This window comes from Artemia franciscana, chromosome 21 (genome assembly GCF_032884065.1).
Source record: "Artemia franciscana chromosome 21, ASM3288406v1, whole genome shotgun sequence".
NCBI lineage: Eukaryota > Metazoa > Arthropoda > Branchiopoda > Anostraca > Artemiidae > Artemia > Artemia franciscana.
In genome coordinates, this window is record NC_088883.1 from 24,115,980 (window position 1) to 24,129,270 (window position 13,291).

The 13,291-nt window shown below is 34.3% G+C and overlaps 1 protein-coding gene across 1 annotated transcript in view; it reads right to left on the reverse strand.

The window, feature by feature from the left end:
• The window catches only part of LOC136040711 (catenin delta-2-like), a 154,962-nt gene that overhangs the window by 16,722 nt on the left and 124,949 nt on the right, over positions 1-13,291 (reverse strand). The window contains 2 exon segments of the mRNA XM_065725014.1: positions 11,048-11,083; positions 11,086-11,388. Coding sequence (XP_065581086.1) covers positions 11,048-11,083; positions 11,086-11,388 — 339 coding nt within the window.

Consider the following 13,291-nt stretch of genomic DNA (forward strand, 5'->3'; position numbering starts at 1 on the left):
AAATTAGAAGGTAACTAGGCCCCCTCTCACGCTCATTTTTTTCGGAGTCACCCGATCAAAACTTTGAGATAGCCATTTTGATCAGCATAGTCGAAAAATCTAACAACTATGTCTTTGAGGATGACTTAATCCTCCACAGTCCCCGGGGAAGGGCCGCAAGTTATGTATTATGTATTTTTGTCCATTGTTTACATATAGTATTAGTTATTGGGAAGTATACAGACGTTTTAAGGGTTTTTTCTTCTGGAGGGGGGTATAGGGGGAAGGGGGTTAAGTGGGAGGATCTTCCATGGACGACGTTTTCATGGGGGAAGGGACATTGATGAAAAGGGAACGCCGGATTTTCCAGCCTTATTAAAAAGAAAACATCAGACATAAAATAAATAAAAAACCAATTTTTTTTTCAACTGAAAATAAGGAGTAACTTTAAAACTTAAAACGAACAGGAATGTTTACATATATTAGGGGTTCGTCCCCTAGTCAATAGCACACTCTTTAGGCTAAAGTTTAGTAATTTCAAAAGAACTATTTATTCTAATTAAACGGCCTTCATGATTCAGGGGTCATTCTTAAAAAAATTGGAACAAAATTCGAACTTTAGCGAAAAGAACGAGGTGTTGACTAGGGGGCGAACCCCCTAATATACGTAAGAATTTCTGTTCGTTTCAAGTTTTAATGCTGCTCATTACTTTCAGATGAAAAAACTTGTTTTCTTATCAATCATTCATAAAAAGAAGATTTGAAAGTAACTCTTAACCAGGTGACATAGTCGATACACAACTTTACGTCCTTATATTTTGATTCATTTTTTTGGGTTCTAAATTTAATTTCATCGACTTTTTAATTATAATTTATTCACTTTAATTCTAATTGTTCAATCTACTAAAAATCAATCACAAGTCAATATACTGAAAAGCATCTTTTGTATATATGTATTTAATATATAATGTAAGTTCACAAACAACATCTTTGAATGTTTATTCGATTTGCAAGATATGGCATATCACTTTACAGTTTATATAGAAAACAAACATTCTTTAAAGAAGAAATTCTGAACTCTTTCCAAGATAAACCAAATTGATCAAACATGAGAGCAAGGGAATACTAAAATGCAAGACAGTTTCAGCCTTAAAAAAAAGTAAAAAAAAAAGAAAAAGAAAGACTCGGATCATGTATACAATGTTTGCTCTCGAGCCAAATAAGGGGATTGATAACTTTATTACGAAAAGCTGTGAAAAACACAAAAAAGAAATAATACTTAAACAGGAATAAAAAGCTATTGGAAAGACTCCTTTTTTCGAAACAAATTTCGTATCAAGGAAATAAAATATTACCCCTTAGACCCGAACACATTTGGCATTTTTACCAATCGGAATTTTTACCACCGTACCCGTAGAGGCAAATAGGATGGTATAACAACGTACACATTGGGCGGTTAAATAAACCATCGGCTTATTTGACGTTGACGGCAGCAATGCAGCTGATCACTGCTACTACATTTATCAGTATTTTCACTACATTCATCGGTATTTTTACCGCCTCCGCCAAGATGGTGGCCTATATGACTAAATGTACAGTTACACGCTCGCCGTCCAGTCTGTTGACGACCGCTGCTGTGCTTGCAGTGAGAGTGTATAGTGGTGTTATTTTATCATGGCTTCTTTTTTGTGTTTTTGCTTGTTAAAGAAGCTTGTAAATTACTTTGCAGAGAAACTAAATAAAAAGTTATATTTTAGAAGCCTCACTAAAGCCATATCTTTTTTCTCTCCTCTTTTTTGTTCTATTTTTTTCATAGATTACGAGTATCAAGGAGTTATCCACTTTCCACCACTTTGTATACATATTGGAACGTCATATGTGGCGGAAAGGTTAGAGGGCTCCAACTTCTTCTCTCCTTTCGTTAACCGGATCAACCTGTACAAGTCTATTTTTCGCTTTCTCTTCAATTGACCATAGATTTAATAGAATTTTAGTAACTCAAGAGCTTTCAATAAATGCACATACATCAATAAATGGAGAAAAACAAATAAGCTTAAAACGCTATCCACCAATTCAGAGAGCTAAATCTACTAGACACTTCTTTAGTTTTGTTAACTAGAGAAATTGTTCTCTATTCAGGTTAAACACAAAACTATGAATGCTATTTCCGTTGTGAGTGTTGAAGTTTGATTTCCGTAAGAAGTGCACATTAGTTTAAGCTGAAGTAATGGCGGTTATTTCTTTTGTTTATGTTTCTTTTTTTTTTTTTTTTTTTTGGTGATATACCACGCGCTTAAGTATGCCATTAGGCATTTGCGCTGTTTGTTTATATGGTTGAATTCTTGTTGTAAATAAACATGTAGTGGCATCTATCTATCTATGCAACAGTCTTTTGTTGCATGATCTCAGATCTGTGGTCTACTAATGCGACGTCGGTAGAATGTTTACCGCCCAGTCTGTAAACGCTACCTTTTTTAGAGCGGCAGTGAAAAAAAAAAAAAAATCGATCTTCAAAAAACGCCAAGTGTGTTTAGGGCTTTAGTTGCTACCTACATTAGGTCAGAGATGAAATAATTACTACTACTACTATTACTGAGCCGTCCTGGCCGAGTGGATTGGTGCGCTGGATTCAGGATCCTTTTTCTGAGAGGACGAGGGTTCAAATCATAGTTTACCAAATTATTTAGTTTAGGACGGGGGTTAGTGGCGTGACTCTGTAAGCTCAGCCAGAGTCGACCCAGCTCTAAATGGGTACCTGGAGAAATCTGGGGAATGTAAACAGGAAGGGTGTGCGAAAGCACAGGATGGTTGGCCCCCAGCTCCCCATTGCACTTCCTGGCTGAAGGGCCAAGAAACGGAGATCAGCACCGCCGGTAGGGACTGTAAAGTCTAATGCCGTATTATTTATCCTTATTTTATTTACTATTACTACTACTTGCAGCATCAAGCCGCCTGAGGCCAACACAGCTACGCACACTCCTCCATCCCAATCTTCTACTAACAACTTACTGCAGCAACAAGCCACATGAAGCTAACATAGCTCCTCCTCTACAACCCAATCTATTCAAAGCTTCACTCTTTATATCTTCCCAAGAAGTTCCAATTTCTTTTTGATTCCTTCTTACGACCTTTTCTGATCCCATTCGGGGTCTTTGCTCGGCCCTAGACTTATGATCAAAAAGGACAAATAGAAAAATCACCCTCCGAATACTCTAGTAGTTAATAACTGGTGAAAGGAAAAGTTACGGAAAAAAAGAAAATATAAAGCTATCAAATAAAATAAACTTTCTTTTATCTAAAATTAGTAATTCTTTCATTTTGATTGCAAAATTAGTCGTAATTTAATTAAAGAAAATGTTTGCAAGACTTATAGTAAGCCGAGACCCTATGGTATGTACCATATGGACTTGCTATGTGGTAAGTCCTAAAACGCTTAAACTGTAAGAATGGTTATAGGAAATGCCTTTTACGCTATAAGAGTCGCCTTAATTCCTCTTTGGGAAAGCTTAAAACCTTCAAACTTCTCAGATTGTGAATCGTCACAAATGTGACAATTCTATTGTAAAAATAACACAATAAGCAACTGGTATTAATTTTGTCATTTACAGTGTCAGTGTCATTATAGTGTTATTACACTTTTCTAACTAAAAAACTTCAAAACTCGTCACGTTCTGTATCGTCACAAAGTGACTAATATATTTTAAAATGCCAACCTAATAAAATGGTACTAGCTCTTTTTTGTTTACATGGTCATTATAATGTCATAATACTTTTCTAATTAAAAAACTTCAAAACTGAGTTTTGATGTATTCCTATCGGGTATCGTCAAAACGATACTATTATCTTTTAAAATAGCATACTAATCAAATGGTAACTAATCTTTTATGTTTTATTTATACTTTTTTCTGTTTTGTTCTATATTGTTTTGTTTATATTACCTTTTTGTTTTATATTTGTTTTGTTTTAATCGCTTTCGTATAATTCTACTATCATAACTCTTACTCTTTCATAGAATCAATGGTTTTACGGGAGTTCGTCATATTTTCTTTGCAATTTGTTCGGCGTCAGCATAGAAAACGTTGTCTGGAGAAACCGTGTATGCAGACACCATCAGTTAAAAGTTAAGGTACTGTCAGAAATTTCTACAAGAACCTATTTTCGTGACTTATCTAGTCGAAGATTGATTCAATGTATTGACTAAGGATTTAAGATATCTTAGATCTCTTTAAAATAAATCCAACGATAATCCATCTTCGTAATGAATGTAACGGATTACGTAAAAGTATATATAACATTTTCCAAATTAAAAAAAAAAAAATTATCCGTAGTATTTTCCGGACTAAGTGGATCGTTTTAAGTGGACTAAGCGGATCGTTATCAGTCTTCTAATCATAGAATAAACGTTATTCATTTTTACGACATATCTATAATGGTAATTTCTAACATATTGAAGGGGAAGTCTCGAAGTCCAGCCTGGTAAAAAGGACTGATTCGTCAGGGAAATTATTACTGTGAAAAATTTAATTTCACTTCTAGTCATGTAGTTATTGGCATATAAAGAGTTTCTTTCTAAAAGAACATTGATCAGATTACCAAAGTTAGGTGGGTAATTTGTCTAACATAACCGAAGCCCGATTCTGCAGTGCAATATATGTAGAAAATTTTCCGGGGGGGGGGGGCAAACGCCAAAATATATATGCCGATGAACCATACTATCAAAAGCACTACTCACATCAGATACTAAACAGATTTTCCTATTTTCCAAACAATATATATACAGCGTCATTTACAAACATTTGTAACACTTCTATAGTAGATCAGTTCTTTCTAAAACCACATTGAACATCTTTCAAAGGGTTTAGTTTTCAACTTTCCATGTAAGCCTCTCCTTAATCATTGTTTCATAGACTTTTCCTAACACAGGTAGTAGAGAAATCATCCTAAGTTTTCAATTTTTGAATTATCTTTGCCTTGTTTAGGAATCATAGTCACTACCACATCCTTCCATATTTTTGGAAATCTTCCGTCTTCCCAGTCTTTGTTAATAATTTCTAGCAATATTTTTATCCATTTGTCACTTAAATGTTTGATATACTGTGGGTAAATCATATCTAAACTTGGTGCTGTTAATGGTAACTTTCGAATCATTTTCTTTAGCTCCTCTACTGTAAAATGTCTAGTATAATCTATGTCATTTTCTATTTTAGAGAGTCTCAATACATTAGCAAATGTAAGTTGTTCCTCATCATTAAAATCGTCTGGTGTTCCAATCACTGACTCTACAAAATCTACTGCTTTATTCGCTTTCTTTTGTTATTCCACTAACTCCTCTCCGCTAACAGTCAAGTATGTGTTACCATTATCTTCTTTGTTCCCTGTCATCAGTTTTTTCACTGTTTTATAGACTATACTTGGAGGTTGTCTAAAATTTAACTTCACCAGAATTTTTTTTTACTTCCACTGTTTGGCACCTAAAGGCTGCATATCGTCTTGTCACATTAGAAAGTTTTCGAAGTCTGGGAGCTGGCTGTTCAAGTTCAATTTCAATTTGAAACTGTACCTTCTTCTTGCCTTTAATAACTGTTTCAATGCTACTGTACATTCACTGTTCCACCAAACACTCAGTTTATGGTGAATAGGAACTCTTACACTTTTTGAAGCCAGTTCTTGTGCTATTTCTAGGAGTGAATTTTGAAATGTCTCTATTTTCCCATTGACAATTTCACAGCAGTTCATTCGTGACTGAACGTCTGTTTATTCTAATTTATTCCAAAAAGCTTCCCAGTTAATCTTCTTACAATTAACTTTACTAGGTTCTTCATAATTTTTGCATATACTTTTATCTTGAGAAATCTCTACCAAAATGGGAAAATGACCACTATATAGGGTAGATTCCTTATCACTTGTTATTGATACTTTTGGCGCCAATGAAGCTGATCCTATGGCCAAGTCTATGGTCACTTATGTTCCTGTTCTGCTGTTGATTCTAGTTGCTAAATCCTTTGGGGTAAGCAGGCAAATATCTGAGGTTTTCATTAAAAATTCAAAGATTGTTTTTCCATTTCTATTATCATTTCCACATCCACAACAAAGACCATTGTGCGCATTTAAATCTCCTGTTTTTCCCCTCCAGGCACTGTATCTATAATTTTTTCTAGGCCACGATCACTTAAGATTAAGTTAACGTCTAGTATATAAATATTGAATATATTCAGCTTTACTTAATTTTTAAGATACTGTTTGCATCCAACAACCTCCATTTGATAATCCTCATGTATTGACAAATAAATTGGGATATAATTGATTTCATTATTTATTTCAATAATCACTCCACCTATCTCTTCATTTCACCTATCTAATCTCACTATTTAATAATCTCTGAATGATGGATTTATACATGGTTTCAAATAAGTCTCTTCAATGCAAAACACATCAATATTTTTCTTAATGCGATAGTCTTATACTAGATCCTTATTCACCTTAAACAATGATCTTGCATCCCAAGACATAATTTTCATGTTTGATTTAACAGTCATTTATCTTAACAGTATTGTGACAAGTCGGTATGGGATCATCGACCCTAATGAAGCGATCACACCCCAGATCGCCAGATATAACTCTAATATTGTTACTCATTCTTGGGCAATTATTTTGAGGCAATTTGTTCTTGATTTTTCTTGTGTTTATGTATTCTTTTGTAGTGTATTTTTTGCTTTTTTATCTTATGCTCCATCTGTTTCTTTTGATGAGAAATAAACATATACATACATACAGACCAATCATAATATTAGTTACGCGCCATTGTAGTTGTGTCCCTGTGTCCCACCTGTGAATATAGATAGATATATATATATATATATATATATATATGTTTTTAACTACGTAAAACTTGCGAATATACAACATTCTTCGCTGTCCCATTGTCTGTGCATATAAATAGATTGTCAGGTTTACCGACTCTTGATCATGCAACATATAATTGTCCATGGTACACTCTGTGTCCCCGTCGTCATTTATATATCCCACTGTGCCCCCCGGCGTCCCCGTTGTAGTTGTGTCCCTGTGTCCCGGTCATTTATATTCCCTGTGTCCCGTTCGTCATTTGTGTCCCGGTGTCCCAGTCTGTAATTTCTCTCTGAGTGTCCCGGTCGTCATTTATATTCCCTGTGTCCCGGTCGTCATTTGCGTCCCGGTGTCCCGGTCTGTATATACATTCGTTTCTGAATTGGTATATGATGAAATAAATTTTTTGATTTTTTTCCTTTTTAATTTTTTTTTTTGGTTTTTACCTTTTTTTTAGCTTTTTTAGTTTTTTTCTTCTTTTTTTAGTTTTTTTTGTAGTTTTTACCTTTTTTAGTTTTTTTTATTTTAGTTTTAGTTTTCTTTTTCTCCTTTATTTTTCAGTTTTTTCCTTTTTTAGTTTTTTTTCTTTTTTAGTTTTGAAATAAATTTTTTGTTTTTTTCCTTTTTTTCTTTTTAAGTTTTTACCTTTTTTTGTAGATTTTGTTTTTTTTTTGTTTTTTTTTGTAGTTTTTACCTTTTTATTAGTTTTTTTTTATTTTATTTTATTTTTATTTTTATTTTTATTTTTTTAGTTTTCTTTTTCTTTTTTTGGTTTTTAACTTTTTTTTAGCTTTTTTAGTTTTTTTCTTTTTTCTTTTTAGTTTTTTTTGTAGTTTTTTCCTTTTTTACCTTTTTTTTAGTTTTTTTCTTTTTTGTATTAATACCACAGTCAAGGTTCGAACCTGGAACCTCTCGATCCTAGAACCTGGAACATAACGCGTTGCCAACTCAGCTATATCGGCGTGAACACTTTCGTTTTTGAATTGGTATATGATGGAATAATTCAGACGTCATATGCGGACAGACAGACAGACAGACAACTTATTTTTATATATATAGATTACTCACTATTCTTTGTTGCATCTGACTATTTTCATTTTCCCGAAAAGACACGTTGATTTTTACTTGTTCTTTATATGCCTGTTTGTTAGTCACTTCAGCATATGACCTATAAACTATTTCAACTTTTCTAAAACTCATTTGATGTCTTTCTGCAACTTTTAGAATCTCAGTGTTCCTTTGTCTGACACTATATTCAATTGATTTTGATGGATGGTTACCATTATAATCGGTGCATTTGCATAATGATGTTTTATTTTGTAGATTGTTGTTCTTCATTTGACACAGTCCAAATACATGCTTTCCAGCACATCGTAGGCAAATTTCTTCTTTAGCTGGGCAATATTTCTCTACATGTCCGTATATTTGGCACTTATGACATTGTAGCAATTGTCTCTTATATTCATGCACAATCCGCCCCGCCCCCCATCCAGACCACTGTAGGAAGGAAGTTATTTTCAAATCTTATCAATATTGCTAGACTGTTTTCCATTTTCTAGTCTCTCTGTTAAATCTGTTTTGCCTTTTGGCCCTAATAATTGGAATTGGGCTATCTAAAGTATCTAAAATATCATCCTCTGAAACTTCAAGGGGTACTGCCTTTATTATCCATCTTACTGTCTCACCTCTTCTCTTGGCCTCAATTGCCAAATCACATATTTGACTTTGCTTCAAAATTTTCTCAGCTGCCACCTCACTTTTCACAAAAATAATCATTTTCCTTCTTTCAGCGAAAGCTTCAAATTCAAAATCGTTTTCTTTTAATAGTTCTTTCATGCATTTTGAGAGTCAGAAATCTTCTGGGAATCTTCTTGATTCCTCTTCCTCCTTTACTTCAAGGACCATTCCAATCTTGACAAGTTCTGCTTCTGGTATTTCACATTCTTTATTGATATTTAATTTTGTTGACACCCACTGTCTCTGGTTTGGCTCCAAATTTATCCCTTTCTTTCCATCTTTTGGAACATGAGATGAGAATCCACCATTATTCACTGAATTATACTATTTCGTTTGAGGTTGTTGACACTTCGTATCTGTAGCTCTTCTTTTTGTAGCTAATTTTGTCTATTTCAGTGTTCACACCTTCTACAATACAGGGGTTAACACAATCAAGCATGTCTATTTCCTGTTCACTATATGCTTCTCTGCTTCTTGGTAAGGGTGGATACTCCTGACCAAGTAGTGGGCTGTATCTATTTTGCGTGGGTACCGTTGGTACATAGGATGACACACTGGGCAAGCACATGTTATTAGGACTATTAGAAGCTTGGATTGGTATAAACATTTGCCCGTACTGGTTAACTACAGGTACTGTTGTTAGTCCTTGCATATTTTGGTAGCCATAGGGGATTTTGACTGGAGCCCATATTCTTTAAGTCTTTGTAAATTAACAATATTTTATCTCCTTCCTTACTATAACTCTAGTCCGACCTTTTCAACTCTGTTACGGTTGAATTGGATAACTTGAAAGCGTCTAAAATTCACATTCAATAATTTTCCAATAGTCAGCTGTCGGCAGACTTTGACGATTGCTGATAGCTGGATCACTGAGTGCTTACGGGGAATATGGTGGTGCTATTTATTCAAAAATATAAAATTTCAAAATCCCGCGTGTGTACCATTTATAATTGCGCATAATTCTTGAATTTTAGCAGATTGAAAGTAAAATTATCTTTATTTAAAGTCTTAATCAAATCGTTAGGTATTAGCACTTTATCTATTACTCATTATACATTACTTAATAACACATATACTACATTACCTTCTGACAAGTGACACTAAACGGCATTAAAACTCCATTCTAATTGCCCTGCCGCCTTAGGATTCTCTATTACAAAACGAAGTTATTTCACCAAAATTAACCAATTTTCCTAAAAATTATTACGGGCTTCACCAGCTTCACCGTAATTTAATTTGGGTTTCACCAGCTTCACCGTCATTGAAGTTGGGCTCCACCAGCTTCACCGTAATTTAAGTTGGCTGCTAAAAGATTTCAGAACTGACTAATTTCAGAACCCTCAGGGAAGTTTGAATTTAGAAAAAAAAAATTTCGGTTATTCCTCCCCTCACCCTCATTTTTTATGTAGAAAAAACTGAAAAATAGGTCAATTACAGCGTAAACACAGATATTATTGCGTAAATCTCGAGATCGGGCACTCCTTCCCTGGAAGATTGAAAACCAATGAAAAAGGTAAAACTCTGAAATGTTTGAAAAATTTTCCTTGATATCAAATAAAACTTTTCATCCCCCTCCCAAAAAAACACAGGATATTTTCTGCAGGGCGGGGATAGGGAGCATCAGAAGACTTACCCGAACCAAGCATAGCATTCCCGGTCGAGGACAGAGAATGAAAAGGTTAGTACCTGCGCTACGCAGGTATGCATGCAAAAGAAAAAATAGGAATCGAAAATTTAAATAGGGCCTCTTGACATGATCATGTATCCATAAAGGCAGGGTTCGAGACCTAGCGTCATTGATTATTTGGTTTAGAACGAGGACACCGGTGTCTCTGTAAGCTCAGCCAGGGTCAACCCAGTTCCAAATGGGTTCCAGCAGAATTCTAGTGTGGGGGGGGGGGGTCAACATTACTTGTTGACATGGAATGGCAAGAGTGGCACGAATCAATCAATCAATGGGGTTTATTATCAATTCCAAATATAAATTACACATAACAGCAATACTCAGTCCATTCCTGAACGCCAAGATCATCAATTGCTACCTTTTAAATATAACACGCAGCGTGGTCACTGCTCCTTCTCTCAGAAACAACCTTCCCTCTCATTTATCCAACAAAGCTACCAATTATTCTCCTGCCCTTCGCCCCAGGGAGACAACCTCGTCATTTAACCAAGAAAAGAAAAATTGTTATTTCTTTCTATTTATATCTAATACTTTATATAAAAATCCTTTTAATAACCATTATTTAACAAGTCTTTTCCAATGCTAATAAATAATTTTTTACTCTTCTTTTAAATGACGCGAGGGAGCTCCCACCTCTCAGCTCTTCTGGGAACTGGTTCCATAACATTGCAAAAGTTATATTCGGAGCAACAGTATATTCTTTTTCCATAATCATCCTTATAGGCTCAGACATGACATTATCAGATTATCTGAGCTCACCCCAGATTCAAAATATGACTATACGAAACAAAGACATTACTATACCTGCGAGGCAAACTTGGCAACCCGCGCTGACCTGTTCAGACCTGTCTAGGTCTAGCTAAATTGATTAAACGAGGAACACCTTCAGCTTCTAAAAGCGATCGTGAAAACTCTGCATTCTTCTTAATGACTTCATTAAGCGTCGCGAGAACGGCACTAATTGTTTCGTCTGACGTCGCTTGATCTTGTGACGCATTCCCAGTTGGGAGTTTTTGAACCAAGTCCCTCATAGCATATTTACCTGTAAAGCATAACATTAAAATTGAGCCCTCTAAAACAGAAACGTACTCAAGGGGAGGGACATGTCCTCCGAATCCTAATTTTCCTTTAACTTCCGGGCAGTTCTTATCCAAATAATTCTCTTGTTATTATTTCTCCACCTCCTATCCTAAATTACAAATATATCCTAAATTATCTAAATTACAAATCCCAAATCATAACTAACTTCTGGGCAAATCTTACTCAAATCATCAATTTATTATTATTATTATTGACCCCCCCCCCCCCAATTTTTTCTACAGGGTTTAGTACAATAGAACATGTTGAGTCTTCACTTTGAATATTGAGGACATCTCTGAAAATGTGAATGTACTACTACTACTACTGAAAGCAATTCACTGCAAAACAAACCCAACTGAGGCCACCACAGCTGCATACGGCCCCTTTCCTCCGATATCCTTTAAATTCTTCATTGCGAACTCTTCCCGTTCCATTCAGGGACGGCCTGTGTTTCCTTTAGTTCTAAATAGATAGCCAAAAAGCACAGCCTTTGTCAGTCTATTCTCGTTACCAAACACTACCTTTTCATATTTATTTATTCATAGTCTAAGCGACTTGTCCTAACTAAAGCGACACTATTATATATATATTATATATATATATATATATAAAACAGATGAAGGTTTGTTGAACATCTTTTAGAAGAATTATTTAAAGACAGTTGTAGATACCCGTTTGGCTGATGCAATTATATCCTAAATAGATAGCCAAAAAGCGCAATCTTTGTCAATCTATCATCCTTCATCTGTAAAAATGTCCATTTTTTCTTATGGCCCTAGAAACTGGGACCGGATCCCATTTTTCATACAACCTGTTGAGATACAGTCAGTCAAGCGGGTACCTAGAACTGTCTTTAGACAGTTCTTTTAGAAAACATTTGATAAATGTTCATTTGCAATTTGAAAAGTCCCCGTTTCATGACCATACTTGAACATTGTCGCATACCTTCAAATTCTACCCAAAAAACGGGCCTTGGCTGTTGTACTTTTAACATCTTTATTGATAATACTACCCAGATACGTAAAGCTATTCAGTTGATCAATCTTCTCGTTACCTGACACTACCCTTTCGCATTTATTTATTTCTAGTCTAAAGGACTTATTCTAACTAAAGCGGCATCGATTAAAAAAAAAAAAAAAAAAAAAAAAAAAAAAAAAAAAAAAAAAAAAAAAAAAAAAAAAAAAAAAAAAAAAAAAAAAAAAAACAGATGAAGATTTGTTGAATATCTTTGAGAAGATTTATCTGAGGACGTTACTTGATACCCGTTTGGCTGTTGGAATGTTAACGAGCGACTCAAGACAGTGAAAAAAAAACAAAAAACATTTAGCCTACAAATAAAATCAAGTTTTTTTATACATTCAATTTTGTTCAGAATTTTTACTACAGATAACGGTCTTTCATTTATTTTTTCAATACAATGCAGTCTTCGTATTATTCTTTTTGTTATATGGCAGTTTTTCTTCTTTTATGTCCCTTTTTCGTCTATTTTAGCTAATTAGTATTTCTTCTTTTCTTTCTTATTATTTCATTATTTTTTTCGTCTTTTTATGTCACTTTATTGTCTATTTTAGCTGTTTAGTGCTTCTTCTTTTCTTTTTTTTATTGTTTCATCACGGTTAATATGAACTTCTTTTCATTTCATATACAAGCAAACCTTGTACACTCAAAAGACATATGTAAACACAGAAAATAATAAAAAACCTTTTCTCACGCACAACACTAGTAAAACACAAAATGGCAAACAAATTGGGATGGTTGCGTTATTTAATTTCTTAAAAGTTAATTTGACTAAATACCAACTAAAATATGTGCTTGAACACATAGTCAAACATAGAAAACACATAAAGCTTTTCTTTCACCAAGAAGCCAGATTGATCATAATCCAAGATTAAACTGATTGCTTTTCAAGTTCTTGGAACACCCCTAAAAGGGGGATTAATAGCACACAAAAATAGACAATCAAAAAAC